The sequence below is a fragment of the Notechis scutatus genome, chromosome 2, assembly GCF_049901735.1.
Source record: "Notechis scutatus isolate UNSWTSFEM ecotype Mainland chromosome 2, rNotScu1.2, whole genome shotgun sequence".
NCBI lineage: Eukaryota > Metazoa > Chordata > Lepidosauria > Squamata > Elapidae > Notechis > Notechis scutatus.
The window spans coordinates 242,421,646-242,449,192 of record NC_142010.1 but is presented as its reverse complement, the minus strand read 5'-3'; the positions used below and the strand labels follow the sequence as shown (position 1 = coordinate 242,449,192).

At 35.5% G+C, this 27,547-nt stretch overlaps 1 protein-coding gene across 8 annotated transcripts in view; it reads right to left on the bottom strand.

Moving 5' to 3' along the window:
- Positions 1-27,547, bottom strand: part of ARL15 (ARF like GTPase 15) — a 158,188-nt gene that overhangs the window by 71,342 nt on the left and 59,299 nt on the right. For all 8 annotated transcript variants that reach the window (XM_026687387.2, XM_087958437.1, XM_026687388.2 and 5 more), the window contains 3 exons: positions 26,629-26,773; positions 26,082-26,141; positions 22,902-23,110 (listed from right to left, as the gene is read on the bottom strand). In XM_026687387.2, the coding sequence (XP_026543172.1) occupies positions 22,902-23,110; positions 26,082-26,141; positions 26,629-26,773 (414 nt within the window). The remainder of the gene's footprint in view (positions 1-22,901; positions 23,111-26,081; positions 26,142-26,628; positions 26,774-27,547) is intronic.

Below are 27,547 nucleotides of genomic sequence, written 5' to 3'. Positions count from 1 at the left end.
TTTCCTCCTACCGATCTCCATTAAGCAAGAACTGGGCATCCCTGTGTATGATACATTATCCCGCAGGAAAAGAAACACCGATAATGCCTTTGCAGGTTTCCCTGTCAATCAGAATATGAAGGGGACACCTGGACCTCAGAAAGAATAGTCTGCACCTACAACATTGCTAGTTGGGCCCAAGATGGGTCCTGGGGGTACAGAACTCCCATATACATGATTAATAGAATTATTCGTTTACAAGCTGTTTTAGATTTAGCAGGTCAACGTATAGACAAGGCTCTAAACACTCTAGCGACTGCTACGGACAAATTACGCACAGCTGTCTACCAAAATCGTTTAGCTTTAGACTACATACTAGCCAAAGAAGGAGGGGTATGTGGTAGGTTCAATCTTACGAACTGTTGTCTTCAAATTGACAAAGTTGGCAAAGTAGTAGCACAATTAACAACTGAGATGCGACAATTAACCTACAATCCTAATCAAGTATGGCAAGGTATTGATTTTAAGAATATTTTTAGTTCTTGGTTCCCTAAACTACCAGGATTACAAGCCATAGTAGCTCTCATAGGTATGATTGCTGCAGGATGCGTTATTCTTCCATGTGTGTTACCAATATTTGTTCGTACCATCTCCAATAGTCTGTCTTTATTAGCTGAAAAGCGCCATTGCACAGGTTAATGCCCTCTGGGAAAAAGAACCTCTGTACAAAGTCATACCTCAGAAGACCCTGATGTGTGCGTTCGCACAAGTTTTTGCATGGGTAGTGACGAAGATCCAGAAGAATTTCCTCCATATAAAACTAAAACAGAGGAGATGCTGTAATGGGCCAATTCCATTGTGTGCCAAGCCTCACGTGAGCAACCTCAATAGTTCCAGTACATGCCAGGTCTCACGTGGGCTGAAAGCAGGTACCAGGAACAAGGCCATTAAACACGTCCACAAGGGCAGTTAACTGAAAGGCAGGCGTTGGTTTGCTAGTTTAAATTTACCATGGCATTGTGATTGGAAGATGCGATACATCCACTAACATTCCTACGCATGTAACATAATGATTGGATGGAGGTGTTAGGTATAACATTGATACCAAATATGGTTTGGGTGAATAAATATATAAAACTTAGATATCATGGTTTAAGTGCTTATCACTTTAAGCACAATGCAGCAAGCAATTAGCCGATTAAGGGTGCGGTTAGAAGTTACAATATAAGGAAGCATTAGAAGCTGGAAAGCTTGCTGTAACTGTGTTCTGCTGTAACTGTCTGTAACTGTGTGCTGCTGCGAATAACTGTGTCTTGCTGTGACTAACTGTGATTACTGACTGTGAGTGCCTGTGACTGAACTGTTTTTGTTTGCTACTGTTTGCTGAATATCCAGCGTTTGTTTCTCTGGAGAGTGAAACCGGAGGAGGAGAAGATATCTTTATCGGCTGATAAAGATATTGCAAGGACTCTTAATTTGGACTATACTAGTGAGTCTTACTGGATGGAAATACTGTGAATGACTTAATGGACTGAATGACAATGCTTAAACTCTAACTGGATTAAAAACTATTTAAACTACAAACAGTGTTTGTGTTCAGTGTGTGTAACTCTCTGGGGCCCTTCCTGGCTTGACTACTGCTGCAATACTCTTCTAGGGTTAATCCCCAAACCCTAACATTGGTTATGGGCCCAGCAGCATAGTCTAACTAACCAGGATATAGCAGAGAGAGTTGGTGTGAGTTGCACATTACTGTAAAAACAAACTGTTTTAATTATTTTAAAATAGTCAAAATATCTGAAGAGTAATGGCACAAGTAAATTTGTCACAACTGTCCATGATATCCAGGCTGGATGGAACAAACTATGTTTCATGGTCAATGAAATGTAGTTTACTTCTACGCAGAGAAGGTTTGTGGGACATTATAGCAAACCCACCAGATGTGAGTAGCTGGGATCCTGATGATGATGATGATAAAGAAAAGTTACAAGACTTTAAACTGAAGAATGAGCAGGCTTTATGCATCATAGGACTGACTCTCTGTGATCAGCAGCTTGTCCATATTCGTGGAGAAGAAAATGCTGCAAACTGCTGGGAGAACCTCAGGAAGATTTATGTTCGGGACAGTGTAGGAGCACATATAAATCTTACACGGAAGCTTTTTCGAACGCATCTTCAGAGGAATGGAGATATGTTAGTTCATTTAAACTGTATGAAGAGCATTTTTCAAGAATTGCAAGAAAAAGAGCTTATATTTAATGAACTGCAACAAGTCTACATAATATTATCTTCATTAGATCAAAGCTATGATGACTATGTGACTTCGTTAGAGGTATTGCCAAAAGAAAGCCTCTCATTAACCGAGATTACAGGCAGGCTACTAGAAGAAGCCAGAAGAAGGCGTGAGCGTGACGAGCTGAGAGAAGATAAGAAAGAAGAGAAATTATCTTCAAAGCTTGAAAGAAACCAGCAAAGCAAAGTACAGCACCGGAAGAAGAGAATTTATCTTCAACAGCATACACAATTAAAAAGTGTTTTAATTGTGGAGGCAGAGGACATTTGGCAAGATTCTGCAAAAGAGAAAAAGCCAGAATGTAAAAAGCCAAAGAAAGCATTTGAACTAGCCACGTTTAGCAACTCTGATGTGAAGAATAATTTATGGGTGGTTGACAGTGGCGCATCCCACTGCATCACAAGAGATAAGACAAAATTTATAAAAATGTCTACAAGCTCTCAACATATATCTCTTGCTAACGGCTGGAACCTGAAAGCCAAAGGTCAAGGTTTTGCACGTTGTCCGTACATAAACCAGGATATAAAAATGTTGTATGTACCGCAACTAAAGTTTAATTTGCTTTCAGTAAGGGTATTAGATAAATTAGGTTATGTAATTACTTTTAAGGATAATAATTGCATAATTGAAAAAGATAACAAAAGGGTAACTGCAGCTTTAAATGGAACATTATATGTATTAGATAATAGTAAGAAAGGGAGGCACAAACTGTATTTAATAATATAAAGCCTCATGAAGAATGTATCCATTTATTGCATAGGCGTTTGGGGCATGTAAATTTTAAAATGCTAAAACGTACAGTTGAGTTATCTGAAGGAATAAGGTTAAAATCTTGTGATAAATATTTGCGTTGTAATGTTTGCTGTGAAGATAAGAGCAAAAGTATTGCCTGCAAATAGGCTAAATGGTTTCAAAACAAAAGAACCTTTAGAAGTAGTATTTGCAGACATAATAGGTCCAAAGAAACCCAGTATGGGGGGTGCTAGATATATACTGAGCATTATGGACCATTATTCTAGATATGGGTTTTGCTATTTAATGAAAAGCAAAACTGAAACATATCAACATTTTTTCAATTGGCTTAGATTTGCTGAAAGAAAGTCTAAACGTCAACTGATAACCCTGGTGACAGATAATGGCACGGAATTTATTAATAACAAATTCCAGAACAGACTTAAGATAGCTGGAATAGAGCATAAGAAGTCTGCTCCATACAGGCCAGAACATAATGCTTTTATTGAAAGAAGAGGCCAAACACTACAGGCAATGGTTAGAACAATGTTAAATGATTCTGGGTTACCTGATTCTTTGTGGGGGAGGCTACAATGTGTGCTAATAACATATTGAACAACGTTGTTAATACAACAACAGGTGAAATTCCATTCACCAGATGGCATGGCAGGAAACCTGATCTAAGTTACCTGCACACATTTGGTGCACCAGCATGGGTGCATATTCCTGCACAACTCAGAAAAAAAGGGCAACATAGAGCTAAAAGATTTTTCTTCGTTGGTTATCAGGCAAACCATAGGGCATATAGATTTTGGGAGAAAGGCACATCTAAAGTGTTATGTAGTGCTAGTGCCCAATTTCTAGAACATGAAGGATGGGAGAAATTAGAACAGGATGCCAATAAAGATGTAATTATTGAATCCTATAGAAATCCCATTAGTTATCCCTGTAACTTTAAAAATAAAGTAAAGAGACAAATACAGGATGAAATAGTGCCCATAAAGGAAGAAACAGATTCAATAGCTGAACAGGATGAGGAAGATGAACAGGTAGTAGTTCAACAAAGTCCTCCTGTAAGCCCTGTAATTCCCAGAAGAACTACACGTGTATCTAGACCGCCTGATAGGTACCAGGCTAACACAGTGTGCCAGATTAATCAAGTTCCTAATTCTGTAGAAGAAATTAAAAAGTATCCTACTAAGGAAAAAGAAAAATGGTATGCAGCAATGAATAAGGAACTGAATTCATTAAGTGATATGAAAGTGTATGAAAATGCCAAATTACCTGCAGGAAAGAAATCCATTGGCTGCAAATGGATATTTAAGGTAAAAATAGATAAAGATGGTAATTTAATCCATAAGGCAAGGTTAGTAGCCCAAGGTTTTAGGCAGAATGCCAATGACTATGATGAGGTGTTTGCACCTAGTCTTAAGGCAGCAACCTTGAGAGCAGCTTTAGTGTGGGCAGCTAGTAAAAACTATATAGTTAACCATCTAGATGTGGAAACTGCTTACTTGCACGCCCATTAAAACATATTATTTATATGAAAAAACCTGTTGGTATTAAAAGTGAAAATAAGAATAATAATGATTGTTGGTTGTTGAAGAAAAGCCTCTATGGTCTTAAACAATCAGGCTATGAATGGAACCAGTATATTGTAAAGGAACTAGACAATATAGGATTTAAAGCTGGTTTAGCCGATCCATGTCTGTTTAAGAGGGAGACAAATGGGAAAGTATCATTATTATTACTATTCACAGATGACATTGCATTGATAACTGAAACTAATGATGAAGCAAATAAAATAATAGCATCATTAGGAAAGAGAATAAAGATCAAGCAATTAGGGGAGATAAAGAAGTATCTCGGTTTGAATATAAAGAAAACACGGAAAGGTTTTAAGATATCTCAGGAAGATAAGATAAGCAAATTGCTAAAAGATTACAAGATGGAGCTTTGTAAGCCAGCTAAGACTCCAATGAGTCAGGAGTTTAGCAACACTGATGTACAAAGCCCTGAGTTTGATAAGGTGATTTATCAATCTTTAATTGGTAGTTTGAGTTATATTAGTAATTGGTCTAGACCAGATATATCGTACTGCGTGAATCAGTTGGCTAGATTCAATTCTGCACCATGTGAAAGACACTGGAATGCAGCTAAGAGGATATTAAGATATCTTAAAAAGACAATGAATTATTCATTGTATTTAGAACCAAAGGGTGATTTAATTTTGTGTGCTTATGCAGATGCTAGCTTTGCATCAGAAAGAGACACTAGAAAGTCGACTTCAGGAACAGCCATAATGCTGGGTAATACATTAATAGGCTGGAAGTCAATAAGACAACAGCATATAAGTTTGTCTACTATGGAGGCAGAATTCTCCTGTTTATCATTGTTATGTACAGAATTAATAATGTATAAACAAATGTTAATTGATATAGGTATAACTGTGGATTATCCTATAATTATACATGAAGATAATCAGGCAGCAATTCAAATGGCCACAAATATTGGAGTAAAAACAAGGAGCAAGCATACAGATCTAAGATACCTAAACGTGAGACAATCTGTAAGAAGTAAGATGATTCAGCTAGAGTACTGTATGTCGGAGGACAATTTAGCTGATAATTTTACTAAAGCCCAAGGTGCCAGTAAGCACCAGGAGAGTTGTGAAAAATATGGGATTAGATTGTAAAGGTATTATATATTTATTTCACCCAAAAGGGAGTATGTTAGGTATAACATTGATACCAAATATGGTTTGGGTGAATAAATATATAAAACTTAGATATCATGGTTTAAGTGCTTATCACTTTAAGCACAATGCAGCAAGCAATTAGCCGATTAAGGGTGCGGTTAGAAGTTACAATATAAGGAAGCATTAGAAGCTGGAAAGCTTGCTGTAACTGTGTTCTGCTGTAACTGTCTGTAACTGTGTGCTGCTGCGAATAACTGTGTCTTGCTGTGACTAACTGTGATTACTGACTGTGAGTGCCTGTGACTGAACTGTTTTGTTTGCTACTGTTTGCTGAATATCCAGCGTTTGTTTCTCTGGAGAGTGAAACCGGAGGAGGAGAAGATATCTTTATCGGCTGATAAAGATATTGCAAGGACTCTTAATTTGGACTATACTAGTGAGTCTTACTGGATGGAAATACTGTGAATGACTTAATGGACTGAATGACAATGCTTAAACTCTAACTGGATTAAAAACTATTTAAACTACAAACAGTGTTTGTGTTCAGTGTGTGTATACTCTGGGGCCCTTCCTGGCTTGACTACTGCTGCAATACTCTTCTAGGGTTAATCCCCAAACCCTAACAGGAGGTCACCTCTTTTGTATGTTCTTAATAAAAGAGTTCCCCTAACTCTGATCGGGGCAGCTCACCCAAGATAGAACTTGCGTTGGTGTCTTTCTTGATGCATTCGACCACCCAGTGAGAAGCCTTCCATATGCGGAGCAAAGCCGCATAAAAAGGGCTATTTATCTAATATTCATACCAGAGAGAGAGCTTCCACAGATATACTGATTGAATACATATAAGACCTCTGGTGGTGCAATGGTTACAACTCAGTATTGCAGGCAAACTCTGCCCACAGCCTGGAGTTTGTTCCTGACAAGGCTCAAGGTTGACTCAGCTTTCCATCCTTCTGAGGTGGATAAAACGAGGACCCAGATTGTTGGGGGCAATATGCAAAACATTGTAAATTGCCTAAAGAATGCTGTAAAGCATTATAACAATAGCATTTAGACTTACATACCGCTTCACGGTGCTTTATAGCAGGTTACAAAGTCATCATATTGCTCCCAACAATCTGGGTCCTCATTTTACCCACCTCAGAAGGATGGAAGGCTGAATCAACCTTGAGCCTGGTGGGATTCGATCTGCCAAATTGCAGGCAGCTGGCTGTCAGCAGAAGTAGTTTGCCGTACTGCACTCTAACCACTGGGCCGAGGCTCTTACGAAGCCTTCATTGTAAATCTGACACCTAGATATAGAGCATCTTAATAATAAATCTATCAGAAATGGGACAAGGTGATCCAGTATAATTCCATTTTTTCAACAGACAGCAACAATCCAATAATTTTTCTGTTATAAATGTACATATAAATGTACATATACAGAGAAGGGGAAATTACTTTCATCATGTGGAATATTTCTTGATATTGCCTACTGTTAAGGAGAGCTACTGTTTGTGATCTGTATGTTGTTGAACTACAAATTTTATAGCCCATGATTTCTGCTCTATTCAGAGTAAGAACTAAAAATCAGATATCAGGTTAGTAATCTGTTCTTCTACTGTAATGTCTTGATATCAGTTTTGCTGCAATTTAATTTTTTTTATACTGTCAATTTGTATGGTATATACTGTGCATTTTATATGTGAACTAAATTTGACATATCCCTCTTATTTTTATTGCCAACAGTATAACTTTGTTTAGTGGCAAAATAAATGTATTTTCCGCAGTCAATATCCCAACAAAAATCATATCAGGAAAGCAATCTTCTATAGTAAAGCACATTGTAATTGCAAGATTTCATCATCTGAAGGACAACGCTGCTAACACTTTAAGCAAAACTTAGCTTGCTTTTATTTGCTGCTATACTGGTCCTCACATTATATTTATATTGTTTTTTTTAAACATGGTTGGTAATACATGCTGACCAAAAAAACTGTTGCCATCCTTCTAACTTCATTTGTGTGGTACTAGATTTCTGCATGCTATTAATTGTTTTCTAAGCACGCTTTCATGGTACAATAAAATGGGTGAACCACTAGTATTAATTGACTTTAAAAGAAAGAACAAACAAAACAAAACATACAGTACATAGTACTGTATAAATCTTTCTATCAGGATTGCAGGTTTTATAATTCTTGCCTTTGTTTTCTTTTTTAGCAGTTCTAACTTAGAGCTGGCATGAAAATATTTCTGAACAAATAAGGAAATGTAGGTAGGTCTCTAAAGTGTGCAAATACTCATAAATAAATACCTTTTTAAAAGAGTAGCTTTTTGCACATAATTTTTTTATTTTATGTTTAATTAATTCAGCAATTAATAGATTAAGATTGAAGAATTATAAGCAGCAAGGGGCTCTCCAAAAAGCAGGAATATATACACCATATTACCATGAGGACTGAATAAAGTTATACTGACTTGACTAGCCTTATAAATTTATGAAATAAAGTCAGTCAGCCAAATAGTCAGTCAGTTAGATATCTGGGCATTAAACTGTTGTCCAAATGCATTTGATCAATACAGAGCTATTAGGAACGAGCAAATTTTCACCATAGAAAGTTCTCACAGAAGGCTGCTACCCACTACTACAACTTATAAATTCAGTATTGGCTCTTAGTTTCTTTACATCTAGTGAATTTACCTGGATCCATCCAACACAGACTAAACAGGACCAGATGGTTTGTAGTGCAGCATGTTGTAAGAAGCATGTTGTTTGAGAATGCAATGTTTAAGCATTGGACTCAACCATCAAATCTCACTGAGTGATTTTGAGCTAATCTTGCTGACCAACCTTTCTCAGAGGACTGTTGTAGGGACAAAATTTAAGAGGGAAATGACTTTATGATCTTGAGTTTTTGAGAGAAAACATTGTTTATAAATATCATAATAAAACTGCTATTGTGAGTCACCCGAAGTTAAGATACGCATCCAAAATTAATCTTTCCAAATACTGAAATGATTTTAAATAGATGATTATAACCCCAAATCAGGAAATTTATCTCATCCAGCTGTTCTCAAAATTTTGTTTAGAGTGTTTATTTAAAAATGTACAGGTTTCCCCTGTTCAGTTGTGACCTACTCAAGGGAGTGGTGGTTATCTTCAATTCTCAGCGGAGGGACCCCGCCTTGTCTGAGAGATGCTTCTGTCATCATGTGGCCAGGGTGAAAGTTCAGAACACAGTAACCTTCCTTCCTGTACCTATTTATCTGTAACAATTGCAACTATTTATCTGCATGCTTTCAAACTGTTAGGTTAGCAGAAGTTAGGATGAGTAATGGGAATCAGATGGCACTCAGGGCTCAAACCCAGGCTGTCGGCTTGCCAACTGATGAGCACAGCATTTTAATCACTGAAGCATTATGCCACCCGAAATGGATTGTCGATTACTTGATCACAAAATTCATTCTCAGCTTTGGAATGCATTTAAAATTCCAGTTAATGGCCACTTCTCAGGATATGGAGTAGTTCAGCCTGCAAGTTGTCTTCTTTCATAGAAAAGACAAGAAGACATTGCCAGAATGGTTGGACCTGGCAATCAATCCTAATCTAGGTTTGTTCAATGCTTAGCCTCAGGTGTGCTCCCCAAAGCACTGAGCAGAGAAAAACAAGTGAGCAGACAGAAGCAAAGGAACAAGACTACTTCAAGTTGGTGAAGTTTCAAAGTTCACAAAACTGTAGGGAAGGCAGAGTAGGACACTGTCAACAAAGTTAGTCAGATGTGGTACTTTACATGGACTGTCAACACAAAAGAGATCCATGGATGCTGGGCAGGGAAGATACATTCTTTGTCAAAAGAACCTATTAACATTTTCCCTTGAGTATTTCATAGCTGCAGCTGCAACTAGCTAGGAGAATTAGTGTAATCCTTATTAAAAGTTCCTTTTGGCAAACTCTTGTCTAAGCCAGCCCAGCTGACAAAATTTACCATCAGTTGAAAACTGAGTCAACAGCTGCTTCAAAACAGGTTGCTAGTAAAAGATTTCAAAGGATGAAATAACCCAACTATAGAAGCCCTATCACTTAACATTGAAGTGTCTATACTTTAGAGCAATAGCACTTAGACTTATATACTGCTTCACAGTGCTTCACAGCCTTCTCTAAGTGTTGAGCCCAACAATCTGGGTCCTCATTTTATTGAACTTGTAAGGATGGAAGGCTGAGTCGACCTTGTGCCAGTGAGAATCGAACTCTAGCAGTCAGCAGAATTAGCCTGCAATATTGCATTCTAACGATTGTGCCACCACATTGTAATGTAGAACTTGTACCTGCTGGAAATGTCTTCTTTGTAGGTAAGTTCCTTCTAGAAATGCTGATTGGCAACTACCCAATGTTTGACATATGTAGGAGGCTATATATGAATATTTAACTAAATAAGTATATAAGGGTTTCCTTATTGGTAAGAATGGGATCTAGGTGGCTGCCATGAATATTTTAAGTATCTGTTTGGACACTCTTGGAATTAGATTCTGTTTGGGCTGGTTTAAGTGCAAAGGCATGACCTTGTTTGGGTGACTGAGAAGAATTTTATCCTGTTATTCTTCTGGAAGTGGACAGGATCTTTTATTAGATTTTATCTCTCCTGCTATTGAGGGCTGCTTGGGTGTCGGAATGTGGCAAGGCTCAAGTGGTGTTGTCTATTTCTATAAATATTTCTGCCATAGGTAGATCCCACCATCCTAGACAATTTCCATCCAGTCTCCTTTTGGGGGAAAGGTCCTAGAAAAAGAGGTCAGGTTGCAGTTAGAGAAGATCCCATAAAAATAAGAATATCTGGAACTTGTCAGTTGGGATTTAGGACAAGTCCTGAGATGGCATAGCCATCTGTTGCCATTGTTGATTACCAATGGCAATGGCTAGTTGCATCCATTCCTGGACTGGACAGCCCTCCTTATCCATGCCTTGGTTATCCTACAGTGTGGACTTCCTTGAAGACTACTCAGAAGCTATAACTATTCCAGAACACAGTGGCACAATCAAAGATGGGCAAGCCTTATTATGTTCTTGTAACACACCTGGCCCACGAGCTGCTCTACTGCCAGCAAGGTACCAGGTGCAATTCAATGTTCTATTTATTGCTTTTAAAGGCCTACATGGCATTATTATCTGTGGGACCACTTGCCTATATGAAGCAATGGAGTTATGTTTTTTGGGGGATTAAGTAGTATCATCCAGCAGGACCAAAGAAGCAAGCCCCCTGTAACAGCTTTTGGTCTTTAGAACAATATCTCACAGAGATTCAATGTATGGCCCTCACCCATGAGCCTTGAAAATAAAACTCTTCCCCCCAGGTCTTGAGCTAATTTGATTTGAGTCCCTTTAATTCAGGGGATGGAAAGTGTTCTTTCTTATTTGCTTAATTTGCTTTTAAGTTAGAATTTCCCATTTGTTTTTAACTATAAAGCTTAAAAGTTGTTCTGAAATCAGAAGCCTAGACATTTGATGAATAAATGGTTCAGTAAATATTACATGCTGAAACTTGGATTTAATAAAAGAGACAAAGTTAAAGCAGAATTAGGATCTCTGTGCTACAAAGAGCAGAACAGGATGACTCTGACACAGCACCCACTAACCAATTAAAATTAAATTTATTAATTGCTAATAACAATTTCAGTCACTTGGAAATAATTCAGATTTCAACAGGATATTTGCAACAGGGCTAGAAAATTGCCATTAAAATTAAGGCTGCAATCCTAAAAATAATTATTACAGGATTCTATAGTAATGTGGTAAATCTAGTCAAAAGGGACTATTTCTGACATATAGTATCTAAAGAAAAATAGCTCTTTGTGTAATCTACATAAATATTTCCATAATTTTTTTGCAAACAGATAAAATGTATATTTTACAAAGGGAAAATTGGTTTTGAGGGGCAGCACAAATATGTTTCTAATTATTAAAAAAGTCTATAGTATCAAGAACCAAGAAGGAATACTTAAATAATACAATAGGTGTTAATGTAAATTGGCATTTTAAAAAACATTTTAAAATAGTTTGAATAGATTTTTAAGAAATGAAGGAACAAAAATTAGAGAGTATGAAGTAGAAATTCTAATAGATATCAAATTTTGTCCTCTCTAGAAATGTACAGAACATTCTGTACTATGGAAAATGAATAGAAGGTCTCTTAAACCTGTTATACTTAGATATAAAAGCATAGACTATGAAAGGAATAAGAATGTATGGAATTTGACAACAAATTTCTTTCTCCCTCTAAAAACTACAATCAGCAGAGCTCCTTTTGCATCAGATCTGTAGCCTATTGTCTTCTTGGGGACCTTTCCAGACCTTTAGTCACCAGGGGTCAAAACCCAGATCTTTCACAATGAAAGCCCTCTCCTGGTACTTTTGTCACCTCCTGCTTTTCTTTCAAGTCCTGTAAATTTCTCAAGTCCTTTCCATCCCTCTCACCATCACACGGTTTGTTCCTCATCAGTCTAGTATTTCTCATTTTATCTTCTGCATCATGTACTGAACTTTTCCTCCTCATTTCTGAAGAATGGGTTTCTCCATTAAGCACAAATGCTCCTTTTTACTGTTCCACAGTAAGGCTAATTTCTTTACCTCCCTTGATTTTGTATTCTGGAATACAGGCAAAAATTAGGAAATTTAAAACTACTGTACTTGTCAGATAAAGCAGCACACCAATTCCACAGACATTTATATGAAATTTGGTCCAAATATGGTGTGCTGGGTTTTAGTCTTTGTTTTTATTGGTTTAATATATTTTATTGGTTTTGTGGTTTTATTATTGGTAAGCCACCCAAAATTGGGCTCTTAGATAGTCAGCCATACCAATTTTTAAATAAACAGACCTTCATCAATTCAGCAGGTAATACTTACACGGTAGGAGATATGGCTTTGAGGTCTGTAGGAATTATCTCAACATATAGGAGAGGACAAAAACTAAGTATACCTCATTTTTCAGGTATACCTTTTGTGTTGCTACCTATATCTCAATGAACTACAATAATATATCTGAAGGGACTGCACTTTCATTTCTATGACAGTTCATAAATAATGATCTCAGTATGTTACAAATTAAAGACTATCATTAAGTATATATTAAATACATACACATTAGTGCATCATCCCTCGTGCCAAAGTTTACAAGCCTACTTTCAATGCAGTCAGTAGACAGTAATAAGGTAGCTACATTATGGTTCCTCACTATTGGTATGCTTTCTTTATAGATTAAAAATCAGTAACATGAGTACATGGTGATTGACCTGAAAGCAGAATAGCGTTTTAATCCTTGATTTTCCTTTTCATTCAATAGACTTAAAATAAGTCAAGCATGAACCTAATATGCAAATGCTATTTTTGTAATTAAAATAAAACTTTCCATTAGACTCAATATTTTATAAGATTTTAAGGAACTGCAGACTCAGAACAGTTTTGGATATTTTTCACAAGCAGAATTGCCAGGTTTATACTCTCAGAAATCAACATGCTTTGGATAACAGGATTTTAAACCTGGCAAACAAATTATAGTTTGTTTCAGTCTTTCTGACCCATTGTGAAATAAATCAGGCTATCATGATCTAACAAGTCTTTTTCACACTGTTCAATCACTCTTCTCCTCCTTAGACACATTTTCTCTCCCACTCTGTCTAGCCATCCTCCCATCAAAGCAAACAAAATGTTCACTGTAACCCCACATTATTGCTCATTAGATCACAGATTAGTGAAGTGGAACTGCCTGAGGTTCTCAAATGAGAGCTACACTTAAAAAAAACAAAAAAAACAAAAAAACCACCCATGCCAAATGAAGGGGGGGGGGAGCCTAAGCATGGGGTCATGCAGATCAATGATCAAAAGGAAGAAAGAGAAAAAAACTTTTTCTTCCAAAATTTTTCTAAATCGTGAATCAAAATCAATAATAGTATACTTTTCTTCTTTAATATGCAACTGTACAGAATTGACGGGTTTCTTCCAAATGTGGAAAATGACATGTTAGCATTTTCAGACTTATTTTATGAAAACATATCCTGGCCTCTGGCACTGCCCTCTACTCACCAGGAATCTTAGAGGTGGTCTCACAGAAACCAAGGTCTTATAAACTGTTAAGATTTATTCTGTTTCAATTGTAGAATCACAGAACTCAGTAATCAATCATTTCTTAAGCCCAAATTATAGTGTATAATTCGTTACATGTGGTTTCAAGGAAGTCAAAGTTTTTCTTCAATAAAAAAATTACCTTGTAGGAGAATACATAACAAAATTAAGACTTCAGCAAATGAAAGCATAGGCAATTGAGTAATATTCTATAAAATCTGAGGAATTCCCAAAGCTTGAGTCTAAGATACTGTTACATTTAAGCTACTGCTACATTTAAGATGGTTTCAAGAATATCAGAGGAAGCCTAATCTCAATAATGAACTAAATTATTATTATTTAATTAAGACTTGCAACAACCTGGTGCTTTCAGGTGTGATGATGATTCAATTGTATAGAATGTGAAGGATGTGTGTTTGTGTTTTATTTTTATAGTTATAATCTACATTGAAGGCAATTTTGTTGTACGAGGTGCAATGACAATAAAGTAAATGATTCATATAATCACTAAATCAGTATAACTATTGGCTAGATTGAGGGAAGGAAATGGAAATTATTGTCCAAAAACTCTAGATGTCAACTGGTTGGGTAAAAACACATAATGTAAAAACTTCATTGGCATCCCAGAGAGAACAAGTGACAGCAAGTATGTAATTTTCATAATTTGCAAGATGATGTTATAATGCACCCAAATTCATCAGGGATTACTGTATATTAGGCATCTACACATTTAACAATAAAGCAAAATAAATCTATATGACAATTATATCTTATTGCCTTTCAACCACAGAGCAGAAAACTATGTAGTTACTGCTTTATTTCTGATTTAGTACCTATAAGTTTCTTACTGCTGAAGACACATGCTTATATTAAATTAAAAGAGCCGATATTGTTTTTTTGACAGAGAAATTTCTGGATCATGTTTTTTCAGTCAGAAGATCACTTCCACTTTCAGTCACTTCTATAAACATGCCCCAGTAGTCTTTTAAAACCAGTTATTATAAGAAAATTCAAACCAATTTAAAAAGATTTTTTGATATTACTGCATTAACTTTTAGTTTTCAAAATAATTAATTTATTTCTGAATGAAAAAGAATCCTATACTTGTTTGCCCAGAAACAGCAATCTGAAATTCATCTTCCTTCATCTAAGGAAAAAAATAAGGAACAACCAAGCTTATGGGGAATGTTGACATTTGTGACTGACTTAACACGTCTGAGGACCAGGTTGGGAAAGGCTGCTGAAAATTAACTATCCAAGAAATGCATTTCTTGACTGAAGGATAAGAAAAGGTTTTCCATATTTTGTAAGAATAGGGAAAATAGAGAAGCAAAATTTCAGATTATTTATTACATTCTCTCAATGTGGCTAAACATTGCAGATGAATAGAATATTAAGGCGGAATTCCTGTAAATTTCAGAGATATTGATTTAGCAGTGTATATACCAGGGCTATCAAATTCATCACGGTGGTGTAACGTGATGTATCAGGACTTTCCCCCCCTTCGCTAAACCGAGCGTAGGCGTGGACAGCAAGTGATACATCTCACCTGCGGGCCAGGAGTTTGACAGCCCTGGTGTATATATACAAAACAAACTGTAAAATTTCAAGGCATGGTAATAGATTTCTATTAGGTTCACCAACTCAACAGGTGCCAAGGTTCTTCAGAGTATCAATAATTCAAACTCTTTGCAGCTTCAATGCAAATGGAAGTTCTTTCAAAGCCTAAGTAAATGAATGGGAAATCTTGGGGAAGAAATACCAATCTTGGACTGAAGTTTTAATCATGCTTGCATAAAGTTTCTGCCTCTCATTTATTGATTTGGCTTTGCAAAAGCTTCTGATAAAGCCTTAACACAGCATAGGTGGCAAGGCATAGTTACAACTGGAGACAGAAAAGTTAATTTAACCTGCCAACCCTCACCACAAAACTAAATTTGTCATTCCCTGCAAAAATAAATAAATAAAAGGATTCCTACCCTTAAGAGATTACAGAGGATTGAAAACGGTTATTACAGCCAGTAAATGTCAACACTGCTTGTACTGGCAAATACTATTTATTCAGATTATTGAGGTTAATGTACTGTTAAACAGATATCAGATCTTTTAAATATTATATTGCTGATTTAATATGTGCTTGCCTAGATATCAAGTGTTTCTGATCCAATTTCTCTGCATAAAAGTATTACCAGGAACAGATTTGTTTTTCCAGATGAGGGTCCTCTTATAAACTTAATTAATTAAAGGTTTCGTTTCTTTTAGTGGGTAGGATAACTTATTATCTTTTTCTAACTCTTTGGCTTTTTTTCTTTTCTGACAGCATCTTCTCCTCTATTCCTCTGCACACAGTAAGAAGCTAAACAAAGCCATCCCATTTCTTGCCATCCCAGAAATCCCTTGCATGGAGCTTTTGAAATTAGTCAAAGGGCCCCACGTCGCCCAAGATTTTCTAAACATTTCAACTATGTACAAAATAAAACAATCTCCAGTTTAAGGCTGAAGTAGCATTCAATGCAATATTAGCAAAATCATTTCAAGAATTTAATTATATGCATTACTACGTTGTAGTCTTACAAAGATTGTTCCCAGATGGCAGATAGGAAGTACATCACATTTCTCAGAGGGTGTATGTTTGTCTGCCACTGAATCACTGAGAGAGAAGAGTGATTTGTTATTCCTCTAACAAAGTGCCATTATACACTAGACAGACTTCATTTCAGAATAATGGGACAGACATTGCCCCTAGCATTATGTTTAATTCAAAAATTCAATACTGCCCACTTGACAGTAGCACTTACCGATTAATACAGTTTGAGAGGGGTGTTTTGCAGGTTAAAATATGGAAGTAAACACATGTTCATCTTTTAGGGTTTTTTTTTAAAGTAAGCGTAATATAGTAAATTATTTTTATACTGGGATGCACTATCTAAATGTTTAATGTAGCCAAATAAGCAGCAACAGTATATACTTCTACTGTTCTGAATTTATAAAAACATAGGTTGGCAGCCTTACAAATTTGAACAGAACCCTGCCATATTTCATTTTATTGTTGGACCTCCCTGTTCCAGAATGAATTAGTTATAGTACATGCACACATTGTACTCTCTAAAATTGCCGGTCAAATATATATTCTTTATCAATGCTGAATTTGCACAGCTGCATTCAAGCACATTTCCTGGGTAAGTCAATTTCATGGAGGATCTTGAGGTGAATCTACCAAATACTCAGGTTACAAAACTGTGATTGTGCTACTTTTTCACTTTAAAAAAAAGCCCTGTTTTTGATTTTTTACATTTAATCGTTTTAATCAAAAACAACCTCAGTAAATAAAAGTTCTTCACTTTTCTACATAGCTGGTTAGGCTCAGCACCAAAACTGAAGCTAGGTTATCGAAGCTAGATTATCAAATATGTTCTGCAGTTCCATTAGTCTATAGCAAAATGTAATAGGTTGAAATGTAAAGTGAAATAATTCTGATTCAAATCTCACAAGATGAATTTCATGGAGAGTATTCAAACAATTTGTTATACCTTTACTACCCAATTTTTAGTAGCTAAGATCTTAGTACCTAAGCCTCCTCCTTCTCCTCCTCCTCCTTCCCCTCTCCTTCCACTCCTGGATGCAGATGAATATTTCAAATGGTCATCTCAAATATTTAGATACATTTGGGTGGTGTTTTCCCACTGCCTTTAACTCTGTTACATTTATTTTAGGTTTATACTATAACTATCGGGCATTTTCCACCTCAAAATTTTAGGAGACCATGCTGATGCTGCTATTTTCAACAGTGTTCAAAGGATATTCAAGGAGAGGGTTCTTGGGCTGTTGATTACCTCACAATAAGCAATACTTTTTAAAAAATACAAAAAACCCCAAGCTTTGTTACTTGTTAATCAACATTGTCATATAGATAATCAAACTCTTACAATTTCTTAAAATCATGATCTCACTTACCATGATGCATAATATTCAACAGGCTTTTGTACCATAAAGAAACTGGATAACTTTACCAAACTTTCTCTTATATTCATACTAACTATGAAAGTGACCACAGTTATGACAGTACTAATCTCCTGCTGAGAGTTTATCCCTTTAAGTTTTATAGCTATCAATCTTGAAAGTAAACAGTAGCCTATTGTAATGAAATACAAAAAATGCCATTGCAAAAAATGCCATTGATTATTGGTTCTCTATGGTGGCTAGTAAACAATGAACATTACTTAAACATAAAGATACACAAAGATAATATAAATGCTGCTTCATTTTCAAATATTCAGATTTGTCTTTTCTTGAAATAAAATCCTTTGGTCAGTTTTTAGAAAACAGAAATTAACATGTCATATCTTTCTGATATGTGTCTTTATGTAAATCAAGTTACTAGGATACTATTAATATGCTTTGATATATAGTCTTAATACCAATAAATATTCTAAATTTCAGTGAAACCTGAAGCAGCCCCTAAAACCTCTACTTGATATTCATATCCATCTCTCTCCTTTTATTCCATTGACTGTTACTATTTTTTGTCTTCAAATCAATATTGATTGCTGGTTTGGACCTTTTAATTTTCTTTAATCCACTTTTTCTGGAGTCATTTATCTAGCTACGTATCTCTATTTTCATTTCCACAAATCTTGCCTTTACTTATTCTTAGACTCATATTAAATATATTCTATCAGTTAAGTCCAGTGATATTTTCTCAAAACTGTTAATATCACCATGCTGTCCTCCCATTTTATTGTTTTTAATTCCATAGTTTTCTTCTGCTATATTTTAGGTCAAATACCATCTCCATCACACTCTGTGTCTTTTATCATGTGCTTCACATGCATGTATTGTTGCAAGTCTTATCTACAAACAACTGAGATTTTATGAGCATCCTAAAATCGTCATTTTAACAGGACCTTATTATAAACTTCCCATTACCTCTACTTCTTTAAGCTGCTCAAATGAACAGGTCAGATTGTAACATGCTACAGACTAGAATCTACAAAGGTCTTTGGAGCACCTGCACCTGTCTGCAACTCGAAAGAAGCTGTGGGTTTTCCCAGGATCATGGGGCAGCTGTAGACAGGCAGATGGTCTCACACCCTAGGAGGCACCTTTTCCAAATTGCTTCTAAAAGGCTGCTCAGTCCTACTATAGATTTTATCTATAGTATAGATTTTATTGGGTGCCTCTATTCTATCAAATAGAACATTCCAACCTTTAGATGGCAATGCAACTGAAATGAATACAAGCAAGAAAAAAATATTCAACTTATATCACTTTTGATTTATTCTCCTCAGAAAAATTATTTCTCAGAAGAAATAATACTGAATATATTCAGAATGTTCACTTCTGAATGCATCCAAAGTCTTTAAAAAAAAAACTCCACGATGTGACAAATGACAACTGCCATTTACTTTGTTTTTAAAACAACCCCTTATTCATTCTCAAGGTGACAGCTTCATTAATACTGTATTGAATATAGATAGGCACACAAAGTCATTAGCATCTAAGGTAGTCTAGCCCAAAATGCACACTGGATACTAATATCTGTAATAGAAACTCAATGGCTTACTTAGATCAGTGGTCTGTTGAATTACATGAGCCTGACATGACTCAGTAAATAGATCAATCAAGGAATAATAATAAAGAGGGTAGAAACTGCAGATGATTAGGGCTGGGTAAGATGTATAAAAAACAGGGATTGCTATCTTGGCTAAGGGAATTCAAAACCTTGCAACAGTGATGGGTTCCAGTCCAGATAATCTTAAGCAATCTAGTTCTGTATAGTTTATTAGGATGGTTATGATTTTCACAATATTAGTTATACTTAATCAACTAATAGGATAGTAAAACAGAAATCATTTATATTTTTAACCACAACATGCTATCAATATCTCTAAAGTTATATAATGGATAACCAAAAAGACAAATAATTAATAAACAACAGTCATAACCCAGTGAATCATGAGCAACGGACCTCTGTAGACAACAAAAGAAGAAAAATTTTAAAAACCAAAAAAAACTCCAAACAAAACAAAAACCGATTAAATACAAACTTAGTATTGATGGAAGAATGAATACCTAGATAAAAATCAAGCTGCCCAGAATGGACAAGTTTGCAACGTACACAAATCTGTGAACTGACAAGGAAAAAAAACGCTACTGAACAGGCAATTAAAAGGGGGGGAGCACACAGCCCAGATGGATTTTCAATGGAGTACATTTTCAATGGGTATCTATAAGAGCTTCCTAGACAGCATTATAGAACCATTCAGACAAAGGTTCTTGGATGCCATTCAAAACAAAGTCTGCATTATAGTAATTAGCAGAAAATGGAATGCTTAATTAACTGGGAAAAAGCCTACACTTTGCTCATCATACAGCCCCATCAACTGATCTATTTGGATGCCAAGAAAACAGCTAAGGTCTTGGCTCTAAGACTGCAAAGATTTTTTCCCCCAAATTAATAAACCAAAGCCAAATTGATTTGATCCAAAAAGTCATTGCTCCTAAGCCACCCATACTAAGGACTGGAGCTTTCCATTCCCAATCTATTCTAAAAATCCAGCTTCTTCAGTAATATATCAGCACTGAGAATTTGGAAATTTTAGGTACTAAAGAAATAATACAACATACACAGATGAAGAACAGGGCATTGTGCAAACAAAAGCTTTCTTGAAGCTTAAAGTAGATTTAAGTTGCCTCCACTTGGTTTGTAATAATAAAGATATTCACATATGAAAAACCTACATAAGGACAAATGAGAATACTAAAACAAGAAGATAATTTTTCAGAAGCATATTTCTAAAGTCTAATTTATTAAAGCAGACAGTCTCATTGCAAGGAGATAATTGCAATACTTCCAGAACTTTAAACTTTAAACATATATATTATACTGGTTACCAAGTAATTTCTTGATTTGGGTGACATTTGATAGGCACATGTAGAAAATAAACTATCGTACTTCTTGAATCTTCATTTTTTTGATGTCTAAATCAGTTTAATTAAAATTTAAATGTTAAATATCTTCCCCAAGTAAGGGGAAAAATCTCCCCTTTTCTCTTATGTATCTCACTTTTCTCTTGTGAGATATCTATAATCCAAATCAATGTATTTCCAAAATGTTAGCTTATTTTATTACAATAAAAGTCAGATTTTAAAAAGATAAATGGAAACAACTGAATAAAGCAATCATAAACACACTATAAATATAGTATGACTGAAAAGGAAATCAGACAATTTTTTTCATATAAGCAAGCAGTGTCGTGATTTTGCGTAAGTTTCAAATAGTTACATGTGGTTGTTTTCCTAATGGTTTGGATAAATAATTTACATCATACAATTTTAACAGTGCCCCACACAGTTTGGAAACCCTGCATATAACTCCCACAAGTGATCATCACAAACAGCTGTTTGTGGAATCTTCTTGGCTCCTACAGCATTTGAGGCAAAAAAAATCTTTAACTATTATTACTCAACATTTATACAGCTTGTCAGGTTGAAAATGCTTCTGCAATTATTATTTCTGAAATAAATCACAATTATGCCAACACTAAAGCCTTGAATCCATTGATGAGGAGTAACTACTTAGTATTGTGCCTATATAAAAGTAATAGATGAAGCTGAATTTTAAAATATTATACTTCCTAGCAGCAAGATAAGAATGACTTCATCTAATATGAATCTGCCTGAATACTGGTATCAGCACTACCAAAGAAATACATTCAGATGCATGCAAAGACATGGCCTCTCACTGCATTGTTTGCCATTCAAACAAGTTGCTCCCTGGTTTTTAGAAAAACACATCCAGAGTCGCTGTTACCAGGGGAAAAGACAAAGAATCAGAAGCACATCTCAAGACAGATTCAGAAGTTTTCCCTCTTTTTCTCCTAAATTTTGTTTTACTTTTTGCTTTTCATACCATTAAAAAAAAAAAAATCAGAAATGTGACTAGTAAGTCCAAAATCTTTGCTCAGAGAGTGACTGTTTCAACAAAAGGGTTGTTTTCTGTGTATCATTTGCTTTCTGCATTAATCACAGAGAATATTAGAACTAATCTGGAATTAATACATATCTTCATATGATCTGTATGCTTAAATATATATTTTTTTATTTCTTATAAGTGGAATCATTTTCAATGTTGCTTTAAAATCACACTGAATCTACAGTTTAATTATTTTAATGATTGGATGTGAAAAGCTGCCACATTTATCTAGTTGTTGTATTTGTACCCTTTGTATATTTGTTCAGTATGTTCAACAGTGATTTATAGCAATTCTCAATAGATTCAAACAGATTTTTCCCAGTCCTATACTGGAATGGTAATGATTGTCAACTTCTTATATGAAGTAATATTATTAAAAATTCAATGTCAGGTTTACTGAAGTTTGAATTTTCAAGGAGTGAATATTGACTGTCATTATATAGACGTTTAAGTCAATTTAAGAGTAAATTAAGATATTGTGCATTTAATATCTATAACTGCATTTTTTTTTGTTGCATACTGTATGTCAAATTTTTGCATCTGGAAGGCTACACTTAAAAAAATGTAAAGATAGTATGTCAGGAATGTCATACCTCAGTAATACAATCTTGATCACTAAAAAGGAAATAGTTGAGGGATATAAAGCCACATACATTTGGAAATTTTGATCCAAAAATCTATTATCCTGGTCTTCTTTGCCCTTCTCATTTGTACCAATTGCTTTCAATGCTCCTTAAAGTGATGCCCAGAAATGGACACAGTTTGAGGTAAGAGCCAACCCATATGGACATGTGCTAAATTTTTTAAAGTGGAAGCTTTAACAAGTAAAAAAATAATATGTTGTTAAGGATATATAAAAGAGAGTGTTAAGGATGTTGGATAAGAAGACAGTATGATAAAAGTAGAGAAACTCCACACAGATTTTTTTTTAAAAAAAAAACACAAAAGTACACACAGGCAATCCTTGGCGTGGACAGTTAAAAGTATATTTTCTTCATTCATCAATAATTATATTAATCCAAACTTTATAGACTCTACATATGCATCAGATACAAACAGTCATGACTTTCGCATTATTGCATTCAAACAATTAATAACACACAAGTTCTTGGAGTACTAAACATACCTCTTGTACTGAACGAGCAGCTGGCTTGTCTTGATGATTGGCCAATATTAAAAATGGCAAAGTGCATAATTGTGGATGCTGCAGTGCAGAATGCAGTTCATTCCTAGCAATTTCTAAATCATCTTCTGAAGAAGCACTGTCTAATACAAATATTACTCCTTGAGATCCTTGATAGTAACGACTCCAGTATTTTCTGATATTGTCAGCCCCTTTGGCAATTATCAAATAAAAAACAAGCATAAACATTAATCAGATGACATACAGCACAAATTACATATATCTTGTTTAGACATATCAAAATTAAGTTTCAATGCTTTCTTTTTACCATATTTTAATGTATTACACTATTAGAAAATTTCATATCAACATTATAAGAAATGGTTTCCTGGTTTCTACTCTGATGCCTTACCCACTACACCAAACAGGGAATCCCTTACTACCATATCTCTAAAAATATTTACTTCTGACAATTTTTTCACTGGTTATATTTTTCAGCTATAGCTTTTACATCTTAAAAACAAAACAAAATTAAAATTCACTCTCTTGCTTTTTTTTAATCTGTTCCTTTACTTCTCTCTGAAACTCTTATGCTGAATCCTCTTCTATGCATTATTTAATCAATTTGCATTATCCAGCAAAGAAATTTTGTTTTTATAGAACTAAATTGGGTATTCATCCAATGTCTTCTTAAAACATAGTTGAGTGAATGAGGGTTAAGGTTTGTTCTCCAAACTTGTGGATTGGTTTCCAAACATTTCGTTACCAGGCTAGGTAATATCTTCAGCGGAGTTTAGGGAACTCCCCTATGTTACCTAGCCTGGCAACGAAATATTCAGAAGCCAACCCAGAAGCTCAGAGAATGAATCTTCACCCCCATCTTACATCCAATCTACAGATATTCGCCACTATTACATAGTTTGAATATCCAGAATAAAGCACTTTACAGATAGTCACTGAGTTATGACATTTAACATCATTCCGAGGTTGATAAAATGAGGACCCAGATGGTTGGGGCCAATATGGTGACTCTGTAAACCACTTAGAGAGGGCTGTAAAGTATGTAAGTCTAAATGCTATTGCTATTTAGGACCCATTAAGGACTTCCAGCTTTTATAAAATTTTGTGCTACCCTCTGTAGTCATATGGCCACATTTTGTGCTTGGCAACCTGTTCACACTTACAACCAGTTCCCAAGTGCTCCATGATCATGCTATTTAAAATATTCTCTGCTTACTTCCCAGAAAGTCAATGGGGAAGCCAGCAGGGAAGGTTGAAAGTTGCTGTCACCTGTTGAAAGGACTCCCGCTCATACCTGGGGGCTGGCTAAAAAAGCTGCCTAAGTGAAGCTCAGCCCCTCCACTGGACTGGACAAATGGGGCTTGGATCCAGAAGGCATAAGCTTCATTTTTGCAGCACAGTGGAGATGTTCTCTTCCATGCATGGAAGGAAACTTGGCTACTCCATCAGGCTGCAGAAAATGAGACTTGTGTCCTGAAGATCCAAGTACTATTTCTGCACTCTGGCCCATCTTTTCCACTGAACTGAAGAAATGTAGCTCATATCCTGAACTTCTGAGTTCCATTCCTGCAGTCTGGATGAGGCATACCCTTCTAGCCTTCTAGAATGATGGTGTTCTAGAACTTCTACCCATCTAGAATGATGGTGTTAGTAAAAAGATTTCTATCCTTCAGGAGGATGGCGATCACTAGCTTTCTAGCCCTAGGAAGGCCCCTTCTCCAAATCAAATGATTTGGAAAGGAACCTTTCAATGATTGTGAGAACTGGACCCATTTGCAGGATGGCACAAGGCAGGCTTGATAGGAAGGCTTGATAGGAAGGCTATGTCTCACATTATATGAAGTTGCATGCAGCTGCAGAAGAAGGCGAAGATAAGTGAACCTGGACATGATGGAGCAAAGAGACAGTCCTCTCCCCAGCACTCAGTATAACAAACTGCATGATCACTTAATAACCACAACTGGGAGAGTTGGGATTGTGGTTGTTGAGTGAGGCTAATACATGGGCATCTGACTGCTTTAATGACTGCTTTGCTCAATGACAAAGACTCCAGTCCCAGGTTTAAACATAAGTTGCCAAATACCTGTATGTAGAACAAAGCATCCGTAGAATAGTTTTGCTTTAATTTAATGTTTTCTTTCATCGCAAGCAAAAGAAGAGTCACATTTCCAAAGTTATTTTTCACAAACATAATTTAGATGAGCAGTTAAAACTTTATGAATGAAACAAAACTCAAAATGTGGAGCAGAGTACAAAATTGCTGATTCAATAGCGACAGCCTAAATATATACAATAGATCAGCTAACATAGTCAAAATGATGCTGGGAAAGCAATACCAGGCTACTGTTCCCCAACCTGATGCTCGCTACATATATCACTTCACCTTCCAATTATGCTGTTTGTTCAAGAAGTTCTGTGTAATATCAAGGTCCATGATGAATGGCAGTCTTGCTATAATATGTAATTAATGGGAAATGTGCATTCTAAGTACAATGTAGCAGTTTTAAGAAAAAAAATCTGTATCTGATAATTATGAATGAATTATCAGATAGTAGAATGTCTCGCAGTTCTCCGAGCATCTGAAGAGTTGCCATTCTAATAGGCCTTTTTTTGTCTGAAGTAATTAGATGACACTCTAATTATTTCCAGAAATATAAGTTTCATCCTATCATGTAACAAACATAAAGCCTTTTTTTAATGTATCTTTCTGTTTACACTTAACTGGAAATATAGTTCAGTTAAATTATAACTAAGGAAACACAGAATCTTCATTAAGCTGTTGCAAATCTCCCAAATCTTATACATAACTTTGATTGAAACTATTATTTGTTGTGCTTTTTTGATATAATACATCTCTTGGAAACTCAGCCCCATGTATCAATAGTCACAGTGCTATAGCTAGCCACCTTCAACAACAATTCCTTATCTCTTTTTTGTAAAGTTGATTTCCCTGATCCAACCTTTCACTAGTTAAACATTTTTCCCCACTTTCTTCCTGAGATGGATCTACTTTAGATTGTACCAGGCAGTGACTACACCTAGTGGTGGAAAGGTACTTGATAAGTATCAAAACTATTGCTTATTGTCATAAATCAAGGCACAAAGGAATCAAAAGCTATATAATATGCATCAATTGTGCATATTATGTATAGCGTTCTTTACCTCCAAGTTCTTTTACATTCAATATTGCATTCTGGAATGGCACTGCTTTTATGCTAAAACCTGAAAATAGAAATACACAAAAATATACTTTTTTCAGTACATATGTTCACTGTAACATTATTTTCCTCAGTTTAATCTATTAGCATCTTGTCAACTTAAGTTAGTAAAATCAAATTACTAATAATTGTTACCATGAGTTATATAATGGGTAGATAAAAAAATAAAAGTATGCAAATGCATTTTGTATTATTTTAATTCAGAAGTCCATGGTATTCTCTGAGCTTGGTTGTTTATTTGCAGACATATCAATACCCAAACAGGAACATCATCAGTGCTAGCAAGTATGGGGTTTGCTTCCTGTTTATATATAGTTTTTGACTTGCAACCATAATTGGGACTGGAATGTTGGCTACTGAATCACTAATCAAGATATCATGTCATTGATTCGCTCAATGACTGCAATCCTGACATGCCTGGTTGCAGTCGTTAAATGATCTCTTGCATTTAATGCCTATAACTGAAGAAACAAAACAAAACATCAGTTCACCTGTAGTTGACACTATATTTTCTCTATTTTCACTGCAGAGCTGGGACAACAGGCTTGTCTTGCCAGAGCCACTGAGACCTATGCAAACCAAGTCATACTCTGGTCGTGGAGGTGGAGGTCCTTTGCAGCAAAGGGCTCGAAAACACTGTTGAGAAAACATTAAGAAAGTTTGTTTACTTTTTTATAAGTAACAAGAAAAGGAAGAAATAATATTTGAAAGACAGAATGTTACTCAGAATCAAATTTCTATAGAGAAATAAGAAGAATATTCTGGTTTTGCTACACTATTACACAGAAAGGGTTATCCAGTTCTGCAATCTCTATCCCAAATGCATGATTACCTAAGTTAGGGTAACTTTGTTAATGTTTTCAAAAGGCCTAGTATGCCACTGTCTTGAAAGATACTATTCACGGAAATGCAAAAATTTTCCCATAATATTTTTATTAAACCACGAAAGCAACTAATTTATTTCCTTCATAATCAATAGTTCTGCTACTCACTAACAGGATTCCATTAATTCTTGAATGATACATATGACTTTCCAATGAGTCATCAGTCAGTGAGGAAAGCACTTCTCCTATAGGATACACAGCAGGCCTGCATTGCCTAGTTCTCCCTTATTTTCATCTTCTCGTCAAAGTTCTACATGAGAATAACTATCTACCAGCTTCCAATATAATATGTTCAGACTCAAACCTAAAACATCAATAATAGATCTCTATTACCAAAAGCTTGGGGGAAAGCATGAAATATTTAGCAGAAATATCTTAAGGGGAGTATTTCAGCAATCCTTTTAAAGGGAACAACATGCTGAATTTTGGAATATTTTCTGCTGTTGTCACTCATTAACATACAGCTCTCATGGTTATCAATCAACTTTGTGAAAGAAATGTTACACAACACGAAACAATGTGCCTA